Consider the following 25,369-nt stretch of genomic DNA (forward strand, 5'->3'; position numbering starts at 1 on the left):
GTTCTTTAGTTTGGTTTTTAGACTTTGGAAAACTTTTATGTGAATGTGTTTATTCTTTTGAAATATTACAATATACTCAAAAGGCTCATGGGCGGACCCATACTTGGTCAAGGGGTGTCAAGCTACACTCTTGGGATAAAAAGTTACATTATATATGTCAAATTTTGGTTTGATAAATATAAATAAATTAGTGATATTGGAATTAGTAAAAATATAAATATAAAATAAATAAGTTGACGGGATAAGGTCAAAATACCCTATAAAACTATGTGAAATGAATAAAAATGTTCTTCATTTATGATTTGGTCCAAAAAATCTTGCCGTTAATATTTTGATTAAAAAATGTCCTTATTGTTATTAATGGGTAAAAATGCCCATTTTCAATATAAATATATTGTTTATTATCTTTTAACACATTCTTTTTTTAATAATTTTTTTACATTAGTAAATGTTTATCATACTTCAATTCGAAAAAAATAAAAGTATTTCTTATTTTTTCATAACTATTTTTTATTGTGATATAAATAAAAATGAAAGATTTCTGGATTATTTCTCCTAATACTCTCAAAATTTTGCCAAACATAATACTAAACAATACCATACATAATGCATGAATTATTTCTCCCAATACTCCCTGCCAAACGATCCCTAAAGACTTTAAAATAGTTTCTAAATATTCAGAACTATTACATTCATGAAGAGGTTAAGGGCTCTATCATATCACATAAAGTCTTACGTTTTTATCATCAATCTTCGTGACTTTTTATTAGTTTGATCTCGTTGTTTCATTTCTACTTCTCTTTCAAGGTTCTTTCCATCCCGGAGGTTTCTACTCCGCCCGTTCATTTTGCTACTTGGTGTCCCCTTCTCTCTTATTTATCTTTCCCTCTATCTTTGTTAGAACAAAGATAACAATATTTTTCAGCAGCTCAAATTGAAATATCATATAATATTATTAGAGTACATATAATAAAATTTGTTCGACTCAGAGGCACGTCAAAAAATTTCTTATAATAGTTGAGCCTCTCCTGTGAATGAATAAAAGAAAAATAACAATTTTATCTTAGGGATTCAATTAAGCCACAATTTTTGTGAATCTATTCTTTCTTCTAATATATATACTAGAATGATTTTAACTTACTTCCTTAATATTCAAGATGATACATTTTTGAAAAGGACAAGGGCTCTATCCTATAGTATACATTATTACACTGATCTTATCATTAATCTTTGTGATTTTTTACTAGTTTGATCTCGACTATTTCATTCTAAGTTTTCTCTTTCAAGCTTCTTTTCACCTTGTAGATTTCTTCTCAGTCGGTACATTATGCTAGTTGATGTCGCCTTTTTTCTTACTTATTTTCCATCCATCTTTATTAAAATAAGGATAACAATATTTTTCAACTGCTCGAATTGAAATATCATCAAATTAATAGAATACATACGATAGAACTTGCTCGAGTTAGAGGCACATCAAGACATATCTTGAAATAGTTGGAGTCTCTCTGATGAACCATACGGAAAAATAGTAATAACTTTATCTTCAAAGTTCTATTAAGCCACAAAACAAGTATAATTCAAGGGAAAAGGCTCAAATATGCCATTGAACTTTCAAAAAAGGCTCATTTATGTCATCAGTTAAAAGTTTGCCTCATATATAATGTTAAAGAAAAGGTTCATTCATGCCATTATTTTTTAACAATGATTTTGCAAAACTATTTTTAATACGTGGCCAATTATAATTCGGCCATGTCATCAATTTTTTTAATAAAAAAATCATAATTCTGAAGAAAAAAAATATTTTTTTTGATTTTTTTGATTAAATAAGTTGATGACGTTGCCAAATTATAATTGGCCACGTCATCAATTTTTCTAATAAAAAAAAATTAAAATTCTGAAAAATGAAATTTTTTATTAAAAAAATTGATGACGTGGCCGAATTATAATTGACCATGTATCAGAAATGGTTTTGCAAAACCACCGTTGAAAAATAATGGCATGAATGAACCTTTTCTTTAACAGTAATGACATCAATAAGCCAAATTTTTAACTCATGGCATAAATGAGCCTAATCTGAAAGTTAAATGACATATTTGAGTCTTTTTCCATAACTCAATAAATTTCTATTCTTGAATATGTTATTTTACTTTTTGATCAATATCTCTCAAATATTTTTTAAAAAAAGTGTCTTTGAATTGATTTTTGTTACAAAAGAACAAGAATTATTTGTATGACAAGAGTTCTTGTAAGATAAAGTTTTCATCAAATAACAGTTATTAATAGGTTTATGAATTCTAGAGATAAATATTAGGAGCTTAATGATCGTAACATCATCGTTAAGAAAACTCGAGTACACGGAAGTGGAGGTGATGTTGACGATTTCAGAGGTGGCAAATGTCATGGGGATAGTAATAGTGGTGGCGGCTATGGAAAAATAACTTTAGGTAAAATCTTAATTTTAATATTAATTGTTACCATGCATCTTCCACATGTTTATTTTTAATTTTAACATCAACAAGTTTAATAACTGATAAAAATAAAAGAATTACATAGGTTTAATTAGTTTCTATATATAGCTAGTCTAAATCTAAATCATATAGAAAGGTTAAATATGGGCTATTTCAATAACACGTTTAAAATAATAATTAGCTACGACGTCTATTAGTAGAGCTTGGTATTGCTATTACTTTTCGTACGATATTACATGATGATAATAGTAGTGCAACTAAAATTGCTACAAAATTGATACAACATGAAAAAATAAAAACATAATAAAGATGGATAAATATTTGAAAATTATTATCGATCATCTCATCACTCGATAATACATTTTTTTCGTGAACAATTTGTTAATTCATTTACATAAGTAATGGAACGCGCACGACAACACTATCTTATCTTCAAGTTGCTACTGAATGATCACGGTTATTAATTTATGAGAGATATTAACAATGCTATAATTATATAGTAATCACAAAATATTCTCTTTCTTAAAGTATGACGTAATGACATATTGTATAATTATAACAATATATATTGCTTTCTAAAATAGGACTTAGAATCTACATTTGTATATCTATAAAAATTCCTATTATGTCATTCAAAATTAACAAAGATCATAGTATATTTAGAAAATCTCACGTCTCTAATAAATTTTTTTAAAAAAAAGAATACTTTCTTATCAGAGTCTTAACATGTAAAATCATAGTAACATGAACCTTCTTCTTCGAAAAAAACCTTTTAATTACCATTATATAAATAGCCATAATAATATCTCAATTTAATGAAAAACTCAAAAAAATTACTCGTGTCCATTCATTGTTCCCCAATCCCCACCCTTTTTACTTGAAATTTTTGAAGTTTCTTGATTAATCAAGAAATATTATCCATTTTTTTAAAAAAAATATTAAGTATATTTATTTAATCTGATCTTTTTATATTCTAGAAATTCAATCTACTTTTCCTATTATAATATAACTAATTAATATATATTTATATTTTGTCGAAGCATAATTTTTTCATCTTCTCCAACAAACATTAAAAAGAAAGATTTCTTTTCATATAATTTTCCCCAATCAACATTTAAAAAATATGAAATTTAGATTTCTTTTCATAAAATTTTCCCTAATCAACATTTAAAAAATGTGAAATTTCAACTCCTCAACTTTATTTTCAATACTTCTTATTCCCATTTTAGTAGTTCAATGAAAAACAATTTAAACCATCGCATAATAAAATTGAATACTCCAGTCCCCACTAATATACCGTAACCCCCCTCCCCCCATATGTCACTCCACTTAACTCATTAATAAATTGTAGTTATATATATTTATCAGTTACCGCTATATATTTTAAGCTGCTTTTGTTTTATTTTTATAATTTGTGTGTTCGTATAATTTGCAGGTTTATACAATTTACAGGTGAATTTTGTGTAGTTCGCATGCATTTTTGTATAATTAAATTATTTTTGTATAAATTCAACATAAATAATTTATATCAACACAATTATCTGAACTTTGTACAATTTTATACATTACATTATATAAATATACAAATTTCGAATTATACAAACGTGCAAAATATACAAATTGCAAAATCTAACCTGATAATTATTACGAAATATTGATCGCGAGTGACAATTAACTAAAATTATACTATAATTGTTTAACTATTTAATTTTTTAACAAAATAATTTATACTGTATCTTTTCATTTTAGTTCATTTCGAGGTATCAAATAATATTTTTTTTATAATTTTTAAATTTAACTTTTATATGATATGTATAAAATCATAAGACTAATTTATATATATATATAATCTAAAATTATAAGAAAAAAAATATTTATTTAAAAGGTGAGAGCTCATAGAAAAATATATATAAAAAATAGAAATAAGAATTAAAAATTAGGGCTTTTTGTTATGATTGGCCTTGGCCCCAGTAATTAGCTCGAACCGGCACTGCTTTTATCTTTATAAATATTCAGCTTTAGCTTCAGTATTATCTTCACTCTTCTCTTCCAAAAAACACATTTTGTCTTTCTTATATATGTCTCTCTCTAGCTCTACTATTGAGTAGGGTTTCTCAGTTTCATTAGCTATCAGCTGTTGTTACTTTTACCTGAACAAACAAAATGGATGCACATACTGTTCATCTAGCGATGGCGGCACTAGTTGGAGCATCGATTGTAGCGGTATCCGCTTACTATATGCACCGGAAAACCCTAAATCAGTTACTAGAGTTAGCAAAAACCATAGAAAAGGGTAAGGACCTTGATGGCGTGGAAACGGAGGAAGACGGCGGCGGATACTCGAGGAACTATGCAGTGAGGAGGCGGAACCGTAGCCGGAGTAATGGATATTATCGCGGTTCTTCTGCTTCATTTCCGGATGTGACGATGGCCAATTCAGGTGAGGTTGAAGAAAGGAGGAATGGTCCGATACATGTGGATTCTATTCCAGCCGGTTTACCCAGGCTTCATACTCTTCCTGAAGGTATGCTATGATGATGATACTTATTTAATGTACTGGGGATATGTTTGCTGTGATATTTTTAGGTCAGTAACTTGTGTTCATTTTTGGAAATTGATCATTTTGTAGTATGAATGCAGTGGATGATATTCAAATGAGAATTACATGGGTGAGACATACTTGTCATTGCAGTTTTAATGATTTGTGCCAATTGGTCTATTATAAAGTTCGTGAGTTTTTTTTAATTAATAGGATGAATTAACAATTTGGTGTCTTTATTGTCCTGATGTTTGATGTTTGGGGCGGGATATTTTGATACTTGGTTCTTTAAAAAGAATAAGAAATCCTTTTTGTTTCCTTTTGAATTCCTGAGATGTTTCATTTTTTCAATTAAATTTGAACAATCTACTTACATTTGTTTGCATAGAATAAACAACAACCATATACCCACTACTGGGATTTGGAAAGAGTGGTGTGTATGCGACTTTACCCCAAGTTGTGAAGGTGGAGAGATTGATTTCAATAAACCAGTAAGAAAAGGAAATACAATAGTGAAGAATTCATATAAGAATTAAGGAGAAAAGAATGGCAACAACACAGCTAGTACGACAATCAAATCAGAGGAAGCAACGTGTAGTAATATAATCTAAGAATAAGGTAGTAGGGGAGCGTTAATAATAATACTGACAAGGGAAAATTATATTTTGATATGGCGGCTCAAATTCGAGCCCAGGTGTCCACGGTCACAGCGTGGAATTCTTACCACTAAGCTACAACCATACGTTAATGATGGTGCATTATTATGTCAGGGATAAAGGAAGGATTCTTTTTACATTTCTTGTTTATTTAAGAACGTATAAATGTAATTGGGTGGAAGGGATGTAGATGACCTGTACTGATTTGGCGTGAATGTAAGCATAATTAATTGATCAATGGAAAATTTCCTCTTTAATCACATTTAGCACATAAATGTGCTGATTACGTATACAGTTGTACAAAAAGTTGCCTTTTTACTGACTAGAGAGATTAGCTCAAGAGGAAGTTTTTTCCTCCACCTCTAACCGTGAAGTTGCGGGTTTGAGGTGCAAAGTTAATAACACAATTGATTCATGTGAAGCACAGATCTAGGTGACCATATCACAAAATAATTAGTTGTGGAGAAACTCAAAGAAATTATCCATGTCATTTACAACATTTAGTTTTTATACCAAATAGAGAAGAATCAAACAGACATATTTAGACTATGTCATACTCCTATCCAGAGAGGATGACACTATTTCTTGTCAGTCCCTTAAAAAAAGAACACTTTTAAGATTTGAAAACAATTTCACTTGAAATTCCATTTAAACCTTAATGACAAGCTTTAATAGCCAAAAAAATTTAAGATCACAAGTTTTGGAAGTCTTCCTTTCTTTTTTAAATTCTATACTCAGTCAACACTCAAATTATGTCATATAAATTGAAATAGAAGGATTAGATCCTTCAAAGTAGCAATTGTTTTGTACTTTTCTGCACTAAAGACATTTTAATGTATAAATGAATAATATTTAAAGTTTTCCTGCTATCTGGATTTTGCTTCCCTTCCGGTTGAAAAAAAGGTTGCCTCAAGGCATTAGGGTTTCAGTTGTTTTTACTAAGATTTAGACGCTTAAATGTTGATATATATTTGAATCGATTAAGATATTATATTTCTGGCCGTTGAATAATTAAAATTGTTTGTTTTGTAGCTTCTGAATGTGGATTAAATACCTTTATTTAAACAATAATAAATATTAGAGTATTTGATTTTTCGAACATCTTTCTACCTTTTCTCAAAAATGGGAACTTTCTCCGAACATCTTTCTACCTTTTCTCCAAAAAAAGGGAACTTTCTCTGAACATCTATCTACTTCTTCTCCAAAAAAAAAGGAACTTTCTCAGAACATCTTTTTTTGGAGATGTAGTTATACTAGGCAGCTGTTTGGCTTTTGATATGCTACAAATTTGGAATGCAACCTTTCTGAGCTTAGGTGTCGGTTGTCATATACTATTGGTAAAGAAGAGACTGAAAAAACCAAACGAGTTGCTAGTGACAATTTCTGTAGTTTGCGCTATCTTGAAAAAAAACAAATGAGCTAGTGACAATTTTTGTAGAGGTGCTATCTGCAATGACAAGGAAATTATCCTTTCTTTACTATTGGAAGATCTGCAGTAGCATAACCATTTTATGGGTGAAAAAGGTTAATAGCCTAACTTTGTACTGAAGTGCATTAGTAGTTTTTTTTACATGGATACAATTGCCAGATATATGGAAGATGCTCAGGTACATCGTGTTGTCCTTGGTGTTTCAACGTCCCAGTACTTTTGAATACCATAACTCAGTAATGCGAATAATGTCTTGCCATATGCTTACTCCATTATGTTTTTTCCTAGAAGTAGAATCTTGAGTAGGAAGTAATTATAAAACAAATGAGGCCATTGATTATCCCTGATTTGAGTTCAATCAAGCATTTTTTGAGTAACTTATTTCTGCCTCATAAGACAGCATCCTAACTCACATACAATCAATGATCTGATGTTTGACATTACTGCAATCAGTTTTTTTACAATGGAATCCAAGGAACGGAGAAATTTGCCTTGAGTGTGCTGTGTCCTGGTTATCATTCCCTAGATGCTTTAGTGATCCTATGACATGCAAAAGAGGCATTGAAGGTGTTGTTCCGGTATAAGCGGGTGTTTTTGTACTTGACTCTGCCCATATGTTTTGATTCAGAATTTTACAAGATATGTTGCTTATTTGTCTCTCTTTTTTGATTAGAACTGATCTGTACTTGAAGTCAAAGTTTTCCACTATGCCATGTTCACCATTTTTTAAAATTTTTTTTTTGAAGGGAAATCAAGATCTACGCATTCGCTTAGACCAACTTCTCCGAAATCTCCAGTTGCAAGTGCAAGTGCATTTGAAAGTATAGAAGGATCAGATGAGGAAGACAACATTACGGACACTACTAAACTTGACACTGCCTATCTACAAACTAATGGGAATGCGGTACTGGTGGACTTCCTCCATTTTTTTCCCCCCCCCCCCCCCCCCACAGACACAGACACAAAAATAAAACAAGAGCGGAAAATAGCCATCATAATCATGCTTTTCGATTCCAAGTATATTACTTAGTACTTACCATGGAAAACATATATTTTAAGCTTTCACAATGACTGCAAGGACAATTTTACTATGTTCATGAACGTATCAATCTTTTGATTACTTCTAACAATTTGCTAAATTGCTAAACAGGGCCCAGATGCTGATGGGGAACAAATAGCTCTGGCTGCAGCAGCAAGTATGATTCGCTCACACAGTGTCTCTGGTGACTTGCACGGTGTTCAACCTGATCCAATAGCTGCAGATATTCTACGGAAAGAGCCAGAGCAAGAAACATTTGTACGACTGAAGATATCCCCTGGTGGTAATTTTCCCTTTTGTATTCCAGTCCTTGGCATGCTATCAAAGGTTCTTAAACCACTATGCCTTTTTTTGAATCTCGGAGACTCAGCATAGGATTTTCGTATTCAGAGAAAGCAAAATAACACTGAGTCAATACCTAGATGTGCATCATTACAGCTTTTTCATCTGTACACTAAAGTATGTCATGGTCACTCGAAGCATTGTTGAAAGGAAGTCTTATTTGTCTTTCCTCTATCTTGAATAAGAGTAATAATAAATCAGATATAAGGTAAAGAAATTAGAAACATGCGACCCAATTCTGCATATACCAAGTGAACCAGTGATCATAGCTGTATTTTGGAAAAAACAGGAGGAGATGCAACTTACTTTTATTGCCCATGAGAGGCTTTCCTATAAAGACATAAAAAGTTTCATTGTCGAGCATCATCATAGTTCAATATATCAAAGGGCAAAATGAACATTCTTTGAGTAATATCTTTTCTCTCCTCTCTATAGTAGCCGATCTGTATTGACTTTCTATTTTCCTTTCTTGGGGCTCAAGTATGCCCTTGCATAACCTGAGAAACTAAATCACCATGTCCATCTACGTTGTCATTTCTTTTTTGTTCTCTTTTGTATTGGATAAGTTATGTTGCTGTTATCTTATTGGGAATGAGCATTGAATTAGTGTACTATGTGCTACCTGAAACTTAAATGACTGATTGGCCAATTTGGAGTGTTTATACTGGTATCAGGAGTACTATTGCTGTAGTCTTGATGAGAATATATTCTCATTGTATCGTTCTCCAAATTTTGGATCTTGTTACCTAGTATGCAGAACCAATAATAAGAACTCCTTGTAAGAAGAGGAAGTATACTTTCTGTACTGTAGTTGTTCCTTAGCAGTAAAAAAAGAGTAGTGATATCTCTTTTATGTCTGAAAGGTTCCAGCATCCTTTAAATTTTTTTGTTAATGCAATTTCTAGAGACACCATCTGCCGATGAAGCGGAGGTCTACCGGAACTTGCAAGTTTGTCTTGAAATGAGACAGAGTTATGTATTCAAGGAGGCTGTTGCTCCTTGGGTGAAGGAAATAATCTCTGATCCATGCACCCCAAAGCCAAATCCAAATCCATTTGAATTCACTCCTGAAGGAAAATCTGATGTAAGTTTTTATGTGCAAGAAACACTACCATCACTATCATTAATGCTAGATTTGTGGATATGGTATTTGTTGCTACTACAATTTTATTTTCAGGAATAGATATATGTGTTCTATTACTCGTGATTTCTGCTGATTAACTTCTTCATTGCGTCAACAGCATTATTTTCAGATGGAAGATGGAGTTGTTCATGTATATGCAAATGAAGATTGTAAGCCTGGAAAGCTCTTGTACTTCATTGTTTCTTACCTTTATAGTTAATAAGGACTATCTAATTCGTGGTCTATTCACTCTTAATGTCTGCCCCTCCCCCTTGCACTTGGACCAGCTACGGAGAAACTTTTTCCTGTTGCTGATGCTACTACCTTTTTCACCGACTTCCATCACATCCTCAAAGTAATAGCAGCTGGGAACATCCGAACTTTATGCCACCATCGCCTAGTGCTTCTGGAACAAGTATATATCTCCCTGCTCGCTTTTCTTCCAGATAATATGACATGTAATTTGGTTATGACACTTGGGTTTTATCCAGAAATTCAATCTACATTTGATGCTTAATGCGGATCGAGAGTTCCTTGCTCAGAAAAGTGCACCTCATCGTGACTTCTACAATGTGAGGAAGGTTGATACACATGTTCATCACTCAGCATGCATGAATCAGAAGCATTTGTTGAGATTCATCAAGTCAAAGTTAAGGAAGGAGCCTGATGAGGTATTTTTTTGTTTGTATTTCTTTGCTGATGTATGCTTCAGTTCTCTGATTCTCTAAGACATCTCCTGATTTTCTTCAGGTTGTGATATTTCGTGATGGAACTTATATGACCTTAAAGGAAGTCTTTGAGAGCTTAGATTTGACTGGGTAAGAAAATAGTGTCTAGGAGTTTGTGTTTGAAAGAGTATGTGATTTGACCTAACTATTAACGAGATTTCATGGTTTTACTCTTCTTTGAAAAGGTATGACCTCAATGTTGACCTGTTAGATGTTCATGCTGACAAGAGTACCTTTCATCGTTTTGACAAATTTAATCTGAAGTACAATCCCTGCGGTCAAAGTAGGCTGAGGGAAATTTTCCTTAAGCAGGATAATCTTATACAAGGTATTCTTGTCATATCTTTCAATTCTTTCTAGTTGGTCCTATTAACTATTATCACTTTATATTCATCTTCTTAAGATCATACATCAATGTTTTTTGATGCTTTTAATCTCTTTTGAAATTATCGTGATCAACGACACTATCCTATAGTCTGAGTGTCTACAAATCGAAGCTAGTTTAGTAACCCTACCAAGGGTTGTGGTCGTGTCTCAAGGGAGTGGTAGTGAAAGTAGTAGTTTCAAAGTTATCAAGTAACTATCCCATCTTACCTGAACTTGGATGTGGGTAAGTATCTGAATGTGTATAGCTACGTTTCTGGTATGGGTATGTTTAACTTTAGCAAATTCAAGTTTTGTCTTGAAGGATGTGCATTAAATATTCATAGCACATACCATGCCATACAACATTCAACTCAGGTGACCTAAGGAAAATAAAAAGTGCGCTAGATATTGGGTAACCCAGATTGTCTTATCCCAATTGAACTGACGTCCAATTTATTGATGTTATTTAATGATGTTTTATGATTTCTGTTGCAGGTCGTTTTCTTGCTGAGCTGACTAAGCAAGTATTTTCTGATCTTTCTGCAAGCAAATATCAAGTAGGTTCATTCTTGTAACTGATAACTGTTATCCTCTTTCCCCCTGTTTCTTCCTAACATGTCTCATTACCCTCCCGACTATCACTAAAAACTGGTGTCTCTGATAACTTAATTATTGCCAAATGCAGTCTGAAATATCTTTGTGAGCTTGGGGTGACTCTTGTTATGCCTCGGTCCAAATTGCATTGCATAAGTTTACACTGCTTGCAATACAATGTTTTTCTCTGTTGTTATTAAGACATGATCAGAATGATGTTGTATCTAAGGGTACATTTTAGTTAAAAAGAAGAACTATATTTCCCATGGTGGAGCCCTGTCATTTCCAGTTTCTTAATATGCAAAAAGCTCAAAAAGCAGCAAGGTCCATGGGACTTGAAGATAAAAATGGCAATTGAAGCACACACTTCTTTTAAGTAAAACGGATGCTAAAATTGTTATATCAGAGAAAAACCAAACATGTAGTAGTCATATTGTGGTACCTGATATACAACTATGTTGATATTAGTTGTATTCCTCAAAGGTGAGATTCAAAGAACCGACTGCTTCTGATTGGGATCACTTTGTGCCTTATTGTTTGCGCACATACTTCTATCAAGTGTGTGGCCATGAAGCAATAACTCCTCATGTCATATCACTTTAAGCGACAAAGCGATGTCAGAATACACTGGTTGTCTGTCCTTTTCATTTAGCTTCTCTTAATCTTTATCCACTTTGTTGTAGATGGCAGAATACAGGATATCAATATACGGCCGAAAGATGAGCGAGTGGGACCAACTTGCTAGCTGGATAGTGAACAATGAACTCTACAGCGAGAATGTTGTCTGGTTGATTCAGGTATGATGAAATATATGCAATTGCTGGTCAATTGTAAGCATTTTGGTTGTCACGTCTTAACTAGTTGTGACTTTGGATTAGAGCTGGACATTTCTCATGATCTATGCCACACTTTCTCTGGTTACTCTCTTAGGGGGAATGTAAAAGCATATGAGTTCGTTGTGTCTATTTCCAATTAGTTTAGATGATATATGTGCAATTACAAGGAGGCATGTGATTGAGGTAAGATCATGAAGACTGTCTAAATATAATCTTAACCTTCAACCTTAATCTGACTAAGCTAAGATTCCTAAGATTGAAAATTAATATTCACAACTTGGTAGACTTGGATTAGGCTGATTACCTTCTAAAAAACACTTCAGTTATCTTACGCTAGATCGTCTTAATCCATTTAGTGAGTTTTATTTCTGTCAATAGTGACCATTTAACTTTCATTTGTATGAAGGAATGGATGGAAAGTATCTTTTACTTCATTTGCTGTTGTTCTTATTCTATGCCTTCTTTTTCTCCAGCTTCCGAGACTGTATAACATATACAAAGAAATGGGGATTGTGACATCATTTCAAAATATCCTTGACAACATCTTTCTGCCCTTGTTTGAGGTCACTGTTGACCCAGATTCACATCCCCACCTGCACATCTTCTTGAAGCAGGTATGATTTACTAAACTTTAGAATTATCTTCCTTGTATTTACTGACGGGACATGCTCGGCCCATGTTCGGTTGAGGACTAAAGATTTTGGTAGTCAAGTTCGACTCCGACTTGTGATGCGTATTTTAGGAAGTACCAAGACTGCTCCTATGGTAGTACGTGTTGGGATCGAGTTGGATATGATCAAGTGCTGTTGTATTTGCTATTTATTTTTCCCTTCCCTCTATTATGTGATATCAGGGAAAACATCTACATTTGGCGAATTTAAAGATCTTTGTTGAATACATGATAAAATAAAGTAGATGACCCAAAATATTATTGTGAAGGAAAAAAGTGAATGGTATATAAGATATAACTGTGGCAGCATGTTTCTTCAATTTCAATGCGCTGCCTTTGGAATTATTTGAAGCAATTATCCACTTCTTTCTATCCTTTAATCACAATATGTTCTTACTTGCACGTCTTGTTCTGTTATCTTAAAAGGTTGTTGGATTGGATTTGGTGGATGATGAAAGCAAACCAGAAAGAAGGCCTACCAAACACATGCCTACACCTGCTCAATGGACTAACGTATTCAATCCTGCATTCTCATACTATGTCTACTATTGTTATGCTAATCTCTACACCCTGAACAAGGTTCGTAAGTTTCTTCAGTTCTATTTCTTCCTTTCCCCTTTTATTCCTGTAATCAATCTCTTCCTTCTCTGATTGGAAACGGACAATAGTGCTACAACCTTTTCATAATTATCTTGCATTTGAGGTTGCTTTGGTGATAGATTGGTGAAATGGACAGTGGGAGAATTAGTTTGAATGGACCACTATGTATGAAGTAGTATCTTATTTGCTAAATGAACCTAGCTAAGGCATTATGACTCCATTTGAGTTAGCTCATTAAAAGTAGCTGATAACCATTACTTATGCGTGCTGAAGCTGATTTTATGAGTAAGCAGTAATGTATTTGGATAGATTGAAACTGATGATATATAGGAAGTGTTTTCGGTAAAAAAGTATATTAATGACTGAAATATCCTTAAAGCTAATTAAAAAATACAAGTTCATAGTATTTTTTACATGAAAAGGGTTGTTTGACAAAAATAGCAAGAACTGAGAGTTAATTGAAAGTTGTATATTAAGAAGAGTATTTCAAAGATTACAAAAGGTTTTAGGGATGAAACTCTAAAAGGTTTGGTCAAACCAACAGTTCTCATAAGCTTTTAAACTATAAGTCAGGAGGGACAACTGATGGATTTTGGTTTACAAGCTCGTGATGTATAAGCACTTTTGGTGTTACCAAATGCATAGATAAGACAAAAATGCTTATAAGCTAGTTTTGACAAGACTTATAAGCTTTAAACAAACACCCTCTGGGTTTTCTGCATAAATGTGTCCTTATTTTCATGAAATATATCTTTTTTGGACATGAATATTTGGGAAAAACAAACGCATGTACACAAGAAGTATACCAAATAGCTGAAAAACTACTAAAAGATGTGGTTTTATACAAACGAAACCCAATCTTCTCTACCTACAAGGGCCTCATGTGTGCTTAAAAAGGAAATAAGGATAAGACGCCACTCCTCAACCATACAGGATTCATCTCTTATCTCTTCAAAAGTATCCTGTCTCCTATTTCTTGCTCCAGACAGCCCACGTAAGTGTTAGTGGAGCAACATTCCAAGCCTTGCGGCTTATCTTCTGTTTATCACAATTTTGGCTAAAAGTAGCACTATCAGTGTCTGGCATCATTCAATGTTTCATAAAATGCTGCCAGTACAACATTTGCTGATTGCTTGAGAAAGATGGTGAGAAACACATATTTTTAAGACCATTAAAGTAAAAGGAAGGTTGTTTAGAATCTAGAGACGGTCTGTCTCAGCTATACTTCGAGATAACATTCTATGTCTTTGTTGGTCCTTGTCTTTTATTTTTTGATGTGTATGGAAAAAAAAACTCAATTGTTATTATTGTATTTCTGTTTGATGGTGTTGTTAAAGGAAGTTGGGATGGTTTCATATTACCTCATTAGCAAATCCATTTTCACACTAGAGGGATTTGGTCCTAGTCTACTATGAATGTGTTGCAAGTTCAGGATCACTGCTCTAGGTTTGTCTACCACAATATTGATAGAGAAATGATTGCTTTACCACACAGATATCTTGTTGATATATTTGCTCTTTACGCTTTTCATATGTTCAGTTCTGATCCTGTCGAAATTTACATCTCAGTTGCGTGAGTCAAAAGGCATGACGACCATCAAATTCCGACCACATGCTGGGGAGGTAGTCACTCAGGCATATCATTATATTATGTGTTAATTACGAGTTACTTTTGTTTGATGATTAGATGTTTTACTATCTACAGGCTGGAGATATTGACCACCTTGCAGCAACATTTTTAACATCCCATAATATTGCTCATGGTATCAATTTGAGGAAGTCTCCGGTTCTTCAGTACTTATATTACTTGGCTCAGGTAAATGAAGAGATTGAAGTGAATTTTTTGTGGTCATGTAAAAATGTTTTTTTTTAGCTGAGGGTATATCACAAACAAAACTCTCTACCCTATAAATGTAGGAATAAGGTCTACGTACACCCCATCTCCCCAGACCCCACTTGTGGCAATATGCTGGTTATGCTGTTGTTGTGTGTGTTTTCTGATTTTCAGTCATGACCTTTTTTTGTCAGATTGGTTTGGCAATGTCTCCTCTTAGTAACAATTCTTTATTTTTGGACTACCATCGGAATCCTTTGCCCATGTTCTTCTTGAGGGGCCTGAATGTTTCTCTTTCAACGGATGATCCCTTGCAAATTCACTTAACAAAAGAAGCCCTGGTTGAAGAGTATAGTATAGCTGCGTCAGTGAGTATTCTTTGTTCTTGGCTGAAACACTTGATGGTGTCACTTTGTCAAGGGGTTTAATTGTTTTCACCATGCAGGTTTGGAAGTTGAGTTCGTGCGATTTATGTGAGATTGCCCGCAATTCAGTTTACCAGTCTGGTTTCTCACATGCGCTAAAGGTTTGTGTATCTCCAAAAAATTTAATTGCTAATAGCATGGTACTCTGATATCCCAGCTCTCAATATTCACCAAAGCTCGTGCCTTTTTCCAATTGCTACCAATCTCTGCTTTCACCAATTTTCATTAGTCAGTTGATGCACACTTCCAATGTTTGTAGATCCACATGGATGCCTGAAGTGCAATTCATCCAACTGAAATCTAAATCTGATTACATCTGTATCTCATTTGCCTTCATGTTACCTTTCTAAAAAAAAACAACATTTCATTGGGGGTACCCTTCTATTCGTTGTCACTGTGCTCATTTTCTGTTTCTTGTTGTTAGGATGAGTACATGGAATTTTGAGGTTCAGTAGTGAACTTGTAATTGTTTGATTGCAATCATGTTCTGATTTTCCTTGTTTCCTTTTTGATGCTTGTGTTATGTGTTTTTTCCTGACATATTCCACTTCTATGCTTAGTCCCACTGGATTGGGAAGGAGTATTACAAGAGAGGACCAGATGGAAATGATATTCATAGGACAAATGTGCCTCATATCAGGCTTGAATTCCGTGATATGGTAAGTGTTTATTTCTGTAGTATATAATGTACCTCAATTTAGATCCTCTTAAGTGGAGAATTGTATTGGAATTCTACTTGTATAACTCCTTTCTAACGTTCATTGCACCTTACTGGATGAGGGAATTATTTGTTCTCTAAAAGCAGCTTGAAGATTGCGTTTCTCCTTGACTAGAATTTATATCTTATGGTGTTGGCAGAAGAGCACTGATCGTTGTTCTTGTTATTCTTTTTTCAGTTGAAAATTGTAAAACAAAATTTTCATACTGTGATGTTTCTATTTATTTAATATTTGGGTTTTAAGATACTCTCTGCTGATACGAATCTTTAGTTTTTCTTTAAAATAGTTAAAACCCTGTATTTAACCTATGAAACATCATTGTTCCTAGATATGGAGGGAGGAGATGCAACAGGTTTATCTAGGCAAGGCTGTATTTCCTTCATTTGTTGACCCATGACGTGCATTGGTAATGCATTTATATCACAGACAAGAGTACAGATTCAGAATATCTGGAGGTAAGGAACAATTAGAAGTTCTTGTCACCAATCATCATGGCTTTATGCATAATATCAACCAATTTTTTCAATTTCTGCAGGCTTGGCCATCCAGCGACTCTAGAAAGCTTCTCCACTATGAGATATATCTAGAATTTGGATGTTGAGGGAAAAATAAGGTTTGATGAGTGCTAGACCTTATCATTTGATGATGTGGTAGTAACATTCAATAAGAGTGATCTATGAAGACCGGTAATTGAGGAAGCAACTGGAGCTCTAGCATAAATAGCACAACTGCAAAGCAATCCAATATCTGAATAAGGAATTATGTATAATATATCCGAATGGTAGGTTAACAAACTTCAGATGCATCGTAAGATATATTCTGAATGTTGCATGGTCCCGTTGTACTGTATTGACGTGTTGGCAAAATAAAAAGATCGATTGCACCAATTTTCTTTTCTCTACCCTTTCGGGTGCAGAGTTGAAATGCTGTTGTTTGGGAACAAGGTAGGGTTGGATTGTGATCTGTTTTATGTTAACGTGCTTTTTAGTGCTATTGAGTTTTTGAATCCTTGGCTATATGTTATATTGCACAGAAGTGAGGGTTTGATGGCTAATTACTAAATATAGTGGCAATTTGGATTATTATGGAATGTAGCATCAAAACATATTTGGCCAAAAAATTGATGGGTGCATGTGTCTACAAAATTCTTTCTTCAAATTGAAAAATCACTGTTTATTTTTGGTTCCAGCAATTGATCGAACTTGAAAACACCCGCACTTACTGTTTCGAACCAACACGTGCTATTTAATAGATCGTTATCAATGTCAATGGAAAATATTGGACAAAAAATGGCTGGGCGCAGATATTACAACCCACAAGAAATGAGAGGAATCTTATTTTTTTTTCGTTTTGAGTCTTGTTTGAACTTGAAAGTACCGCGTTTGCTCTTTCGAATATATGTGCGCCATTAAGTAAGTTGTCAAGGATACCTATAAAATTTTTGGTCAAAAACGTCATTGGATGCGTATATTACATAAAATTTATGTGCTTGTTATTTTGGGTCTTGTTTGAATTTTAAAATACATATATTTTTCCTTTTGGATCAACGCAGTCCATTCATAAGTTGTCATGGGTGCCCATGAAAAATTTCGATAAAAAATAGGCAGGGATCACATATTACTCAAAATTCATGGGTTAAATAATATACATTAAGTATGATATATTTTTCATTTCTGACTTCATTTGAACTTGAAAATGTAGACATTTGTCTTTGCTGACGAACCCAGACCATTAACTAGGTAGTCACGGGCTTCCACAATTTTTTCGCCAAAAACACGTCAGAATCACATATATTACCCAAAATCCTTGGAGTATAGCACATGTAAAACGAGACGAGAAATTTGAAATTTTTTGTTTCTGACCATATTTGAACTTGAAAATGCAGACGTTTTTCCTCCAGACAAACCCACACAATAATGTCGTCACAGAGGTCACATAAACTTTCGATCAAAAACACGGCATGATCACATATATCCCAAAATTCATGAACTATAGCACATGTAAAACGAGAAATTTGATTTATTCCATTTTTGCCTCGTTTGAACTTGAAAATATGTATGTTTGCTCCTCTGGACCAACCCAAACCAACTTGAAAATGCAGATGTTTGTCCCTCCGAACAAATGCACGTCATTAATAAGGTCTTAACAGATGCCCATAAAAACTTTCAATAAAAAACACGTCTGGATTACATATCACAATCCTTGGACTATAACACACATAATACATAAAATTTGGTATTCTCCATTCCGTGCCTCTTTTGAACTTTGTAATCCAGACGTTTGTCCCTATGGAAAAACCCACCCCATAAATCAGGTCGTCACGGACGTCCATAATTTTTTTTTACCAAAAGCACGTGGGGATGATATATCACTCAAATATCGATAGAATAGCACCCGTAAAACAAGAAATGTGATATTTCTTGTTCGGGTTCTCATTTGAAATTTAAAATGTGGATGTTTGCCCCTTCGGACCAACGCAAACCATAAATAAGGTTGTTTGGGATGTCCACAAAAATTTCAGCAAAAAACACGTCGGGATCACATATGACTCAAAATACATGGACTATAGCACAGATAAAATAAGAAATTTGGTACTTCCTATTCTGGGCCTCACTTAAACTAGAAAAAACAGACGTTTTCCCATTTGGACCAACCTCCGCCATTAATAAGGCCGTCACAGACGCCTGCAAAAACATTCAGCCAAAAATACACCACAATTGCATATCACCCAAATCCATAGACCATAGCAAACCTACAACAAGAAATTTGGTTTAACCTTTTATGAGTCTCGTTTGAACATGAAAATGCATACTTTTACCCCTCCAGACCAATGCACATAATTAATAAGGTTGTCACGGACGTTGACAAAAATTTCAGCAAAAAGCCACGCTAGGATTACATATCACCCAAAATTAATAGTCTATAACACACGTAAGACGAAAAAATTTTGTATTTACTTTTTTTAGGCCTTGTTTGAACTTTAAAATGCAGACATTTTTTCCTCCAGACCAACCCACACCATCAATGGGTCGTCACAGACACCCACAAAATATTTCGGCCAAAAAAATATTCGTTGCACATATAACCCAAAATTTATAGACTATAGAACATCTAAAATAAGAAATTTGGCATTTTCTATTCCGGACCTTGTGTGAACTATAAAATGCAGATGTTTACCCCTCGAACTAACACACATCATTATTCAGGTCGTTGCGGATGCCTAAAAAAGGTTTCATCCAAAAAACTACTTAATAAAGAATGTAATCAATGATTATCTCTTCTAAAGACAAACAATTTATAATACCATATATTTTAGTACATATTGAATTAGGTAGCTTTGAACTAACGCGTGCTATTAAATAAGTCGTCACATATGCCCATAAAATTATTTAGCCAAAAACACGTCCGGACCATATATCACCAAAATCCTATAGCAAACGGAAATTGAAACATTTGACAATAGATCAAGGCACACCATTAATAAAGTCGTCACGGACACTCACAAATTTTTTAGCAAAAAGCACATTGGGATCACTTATCACCCAAAATCCATGGATGCACACAATGAGAAATTTGGTATCCTGTTCCAGACCTTGTTTGAACTTGAAAATGCAGATGTTTGTCCCTTCAAACCAGTGCATACCATTATTAAGGTCATTAGGGACGATCACAAAATATTTTGGCCAAAAATTCATCGGGATCACTTATCACCTAAAATGCAAATGTTTACCCCCTTTTACAATGCACACCATTAATAAGCTTGTCAAAAATGCATGCAAATTTTTTTGTCAAAAAACATATCAATCACATGTCACCCAAAACTCATGGACTATAGTACACGTAAACTGAAAAATTAATTATTTCTCATTCCGCGCCTCATTTGAACTTGATAATCCAGATTTTTTCCTTCCGGACAAATCAACGCCATTAAGAAGGTTGTAACAGACTCCATAAACACGTCATAATGACATATCACCTAAAATCTATAGAGTATAGCACAAGTAAAATGAGAAATGTGGTATTTTTTTTATTCTGGGCCTCATTTGAAGTATAAAATGCAGATGTTTGCCGTTCGAAACTACGCATGCCATTAAACAGGTCTTCTTAGACGCCAACAAAAATTTCTTCTAAAAAACTGCCTAATAAATAATGTAATCAATGATTGCCTATCTTAAAGGCAAATAATATATACTACCATATCTTTTAGTACATAATGAATTTGGTGAATCTGAACTAACGCGTGCCATTAAATAGGTTATCAAGGATGTGTCATACGTCGAAAAAACAACCTTATCAATTCTCATAGGAGGAGTGCACTGTCCTTCTCACCTAACCATTGACAAATTAACTTTACAACTGTTCACCATTCAAACTTGGACGGGGGCATTCTACCTTGGACCAGGTTCAAGCCTTTGTAAGAATCATCAGAATACTGATACTACATTTTCTTCTTTTTGATGATGACAAACAAACAAGTTCCACATGTAATTATTCATTCATATCATTATCGTTCCACCTATCTCCGTTCCCTTGTTTCATATTCCCTCTGTCACCAATACCCTTAACGCACATGCAATATATTTTCCTTTTTGACATCTTTAAAAAGATAAAACAGTAAATACATGCAATATGTTAAGCAAATAGTAGGGAATTCATAGCCATGAGCAACACACTACATGGAAAACATGCAATACAGAGAAAGAAAAAACATAACATAATAAGGCATTTCATTAGGATAGGTTAAGTATAACAAAACTAGCTGTTATGAAAATAATAAAACGAAGAACACTATGCCACTGAAAAACAAAAACATAGAGAGAACTTTTTTAGGAGGGGGAGGAAATATTTTCACATACTTTTATCACTAGACTAAATCTTTAACTTATGTCAAGACGTGTCAATGTATATAAAATCAAAATTTAGACTTTATATACAATGTAATGTTCAATGAAAGGGTGTCACTTGATATCCCTTGGCTAAGGGTGAGTCTGCCCCTGTATTGGGTAGTTCAATAGATAAAAACAATATTCTCTTCGTCTAATATTAGTTTATTGTCTTATTAAAAATAATTGTCCCATGTTAGTTGCCCACCTTAATAAATCAAGAAAACATTAATTATATTTTCTTATATTACCCTTGCATTTTTTTTTTTTAAAAGACTTCACATTTGTGGTCTTTTAAATACGAGTTAACATAAAAATGCTTCCAACAATCAATTTTCGCATTCACAACCATAATATCCAAGAAAAAATCAATTACAATCATATAACAGTATTCGTTGCAACCTTTGTGGTTATCCTGGTCACTCAGCCAAAGTCCGTCGTTCTTAGTCGCAATACCATATGCAATCCCCAATAAACTTTATTGGCTGTTTCAATCAACAACAAAACTCTTGGTTAGTTGATAGCGGAGCGAATTATCACATTGCTTCTAATTATTAGAGTTTAGACATCGTGCATGACTACCACTGTCCCAAAGATATAGCAATGGAAAATAGTAATACAATTCCAATTACTCATATCGATAAAGTTAACATAAGTCCATCAAACTATGATTTCAAACTCATTAACACTCTATGTTCTTTTGCCATAAAAACAATCTTATTTTTTATTTCTAAATTTTGTCGGGATAATCTAACCTCTATTGAATCTTATCCCTTTCATTATTCTTTACAGGATCTTAGTACGTGGGCGCCTCTACTGCGAGGGGTGAACAGAAATGGTTGCATGAGTGATCATTGGGTAGTGCACAGAGTTCTCCTATGTGCAATGTAGTTGTTCCTCTCAATCTATGACATCGACACTTAGGACATCATAATAACCATGTTTTGAATAAGATTTTGCAGAAGTTTATATTCTTGTTTCTCATTCTAGGAACATTTAAAGTTGTAAATCATGTTATACATTCAAATAAAATGCACATGCTGTCATTTTATGAAAATTCTTTGCGAAGTCAAAAATCATTGCACTTTATAGTGATTTATGGGGTCCTTTTCCTGTTTTACCAATTGATAAAAAAAGATATTACGTTTCATTCATTGATCATCTTTGTAAATACATGTGGTTGTTCACTTTAAAATCAAAAAAGGAAGTTCTGGACATTTTCCAAAATCTGCATCCGTTGCTTGAAAAATGAATTCAAACATAAATTTTATTTATGTACAATGCTGGTGGAGGAGCTTTTTCAAAGTTTGTCATCTAATCTAAAAATACATTGTATTAAACACTTAGTTTTACCTCCATATACACCGCAACAAGTTGCTCTAGTTGAACGCCGACATACATATGTTATTGAGTCTGTCAGAACTTTGTTACATAATTCGTCATACCATCATCTTTTTGGAGTTTTGCTTGTCATCAAGTTTTCTATCATATAAATAGACTAACCACTCCAAGTTTGAAAGATAAGTGTCCATATGAGATTCTATTTTAAGATGCACCAAAATATGATTTCTTTAAAGTTTTCGGTTGTCTATGTTATCCATGACTTACACCTTATGCTAGTAATACATTAGAGCTAATCCATGTGTTTATTTAAAATTTTCAAATAAATATTATTGCCACCAATGATTTGATCCAATAAAGTCTAAAGTTTATTTTTCTAGAGATGTCCTATTTTTGGAAGATAACTTTCCTTTTAAAAATATATTTTCTCATTTGAAAAATAAAAACACAGCACATATATCTTGGGAAAACTGTTTTAGGAACAACATTTAAAGGATAAATCTTTGGATTCAAATAATTGTTATCAGCTTTCGTATCTAGTTGTGTCGCTGCTACACTTTCACTCTCGCTCTCCTCTGCAACCCACGTTGCTTCCATTGGCTCAGGTTGATAAGTCTTAATGCTCACAGATGTTTTGATAATCTCCTCACAAATGCAGGGACCCAATCTTCTGTAGAGTATGACCGTCTAGGTCCATATGCAATACAACTGGAAAGTTGTCCGCATCAAAATTTGGTGAGGTCGTCAGTGTACTACACCAATAAGGACGACGTTGTTTGTCTGATGTGTATTAAATCTTGATGTTTGATATATTCAAGATGACAAACAACAAATTAATCATTCATGCAAAGAGAATTATTCAAGCTCATAGATTGTCAAATTACTTCATGAACCAGTTGTAACTTTGATTGCTTGTATTTGTGCTTATATCATAGGATTCATTTCACTTGCGATAGAAATGTTTCAACCTTGAGTGAATTATTGTAAGAATTTAGTTAAGACGAATTTTGTGTCATAGGTCAAAGTATATATTGATCAATTGGGTTAGGATAATCGACACTGCAGGCATTGGTTTGGCTCATTGAGTAATAGTGTATTACTCATAATAGAGCTTAATAGGTTAATCTCGTGTGTATTATAAACTGAGTTTTACTTTGGCTTGTGAGTTTTAGTAAAAGCAGTTTGAAAATTTGGTGAGACAGGTCGTGGTTTTACTCCCTTGAGCATGGAGGTTTCAATGTAAAGTTGTGCATACTATCTTTACTTTGAGTATTTATTTTTCACATCGTAATTGTGTTAAGGACCCGTTCCTATCGAAAGTAGTTAACGTATACATTCCATCAAGTGGTATCAGAGCTTGACTTTTATATTTGGGTAATACCAAGAAAATAAAAGATCTTAAAGAAATGGCTGCTCCACCCAACGTGGAAGAAGGTCAGTCAACCACAAGACCACCTCATTTCAATAGACGATTTTATGGTTGGTGGAAGAATCGCATACACGACTACATCAATGCTAAAAATACTGAGATGTGGGACGTTATTCTTGACAGGGACCTTACATTCTCACCAAAGATGTGGTAGATGGAGAGATTAATAAGGTGATTCCCAAAACCAAAAACAATATAATGAATCAGACAAGAAAAAGATAGAGAACAACTATGAAACAAAAAAGATTTTGGTACGTTGAATCAGCTCCAATGAGTACAACGAAATATCTGCTTGCGAGACAGCTAAAAAGATATGGGAATGTCTCAAATCATTCCATGAAGGAACGACACAAGTAAATGAGTCTAAGGTCGATATTCTAACAACTCCTTCTATTTGAAGGAAGGTGTAACCATTCACGAAATGAATATAAGATTTACTTCCATAACCAACAAACTAAGATGTTTTGATAAGACTATTCAACCAAGCAAAGAAGTTCGAAAGATTCTAAAGGTGTTTCCAATTCATTGGTGAGCAAAATGAATGATATCACTGGATTAAGAGATATGACAGTTCTCACCATGGATGAGCTGATTGGAAATATTCAAATCTACACGTTGAACAGAAAATAGGGGTCAACCATGTATGAGGGAAAGAAGGAGACATCAGTGGCCCTTAAAATATCTTCAAATAAAGGAACTGATGAAGAGGATGAAATGGCATACATCACTAGAAGGTCCAAAAGATAATCAAGAAGCATGGAGGCTTTCAAAAGAAGGTTCGACCAGCAGAGCAACAAATGCAAATGATCTTTGTCATAAATATGGTAAACCTGGTCATTTTATTAAGGAATGTCCACGGTAGAAGCAGGAAACTCAGAACTTTAAACTCGGAGAAGGGACCAAGTCCTAGACCATGCCAAGAGAAAGGCTCATGCTGATCAACTAGTGATGAAAACCTTTGTTGTCTAAGGAATGTATCCAGCGAATCCGAGGAAGAGGAAGATAGCCATGAATATATCTCGATGATGGCTATCAAAAATGCTAAAATTGTGCTCAATTCTATTTTCTCACTAATGAAAAAATTTGACGATGAGGAGAATTATGATGAGGTAACCCTTTTTTATCTCAAAAGTGACCTAGACACTTTTTCCATTAAAATATTAAGAGAACTTGCTACTGTATTAATTGACTAAACTTCTGATAATTTGATAATAAGTGAAAAAAATGAGTCTGTGCGAAGGGTGAGACCTGGTACCTCTAAGGGTGGGAAGCAAAAATACAGTAACTTTGAGGTTGAGCTAGAAGATAAATTGAAGGTCTCTGAGTCTAAGTTAGTTGCCTCCCTTGAA

At 33.7% G+C, this 25,369-nt stretch overlaps 1 protein-coding gene across 1 annotated transcript; it reads left to right on the forward strand.

The window, feature by feature from the left end:
- Positions 1–4,498: 4,498 nt before the first annotated feature.
- LOC107031248 (AMP deaminase) lies at positions 4,499–17,402 on the forward strand. Its single transcript, XM_015232548.2, has 20 exons — positions 4,499–4,992; positions 7,839–7,996; positions 8,243–8,414; positions 9,379–9,557; positions 9,715–9,766; positions 9,884–10,011; positions 10,088–10,267; positions 10,347–10,414; positions 10,510–10,652; positions 11,186–11,247; positions 11,968–12,081; positions 12,594–12,734; positions 13,217–13,369; positions 14,959–15,012; positions 15,095–15,205; positions 15,418–15,591; positions 15,669–15,749; positions 16,209–16,307; positions 16,696–16,822; positions 16,903–17,402. The coding sequence occupies exons 1-19, from the start codon at positions 4,632–4,634 to the stop codon at positions 16,762–16,764; spliced, it is 2,499 nt and encodes an 832-aa protein (XP_015088034.1). The 5' UTR covers positions 4,499–4,631; the 3' UTR covers positions 16,765–16,822; positions 16,903–17,402.
- Positions 17,403–25,369: the final 7,967 nt, after the last annotated feature.

The sequence above is a fragment of the Solanum pennellii genome, chromosome 9 (genome assembly GCF_001406875.1).
Source record: "Solanum pennellii chromosome 9, SPENNV200".
NCBI lineage: Eukaryota > Viridiplantae > Streptophyta > Magnoliopsida > Solanales > Solanaceae > Solanum > Solanum pennellii.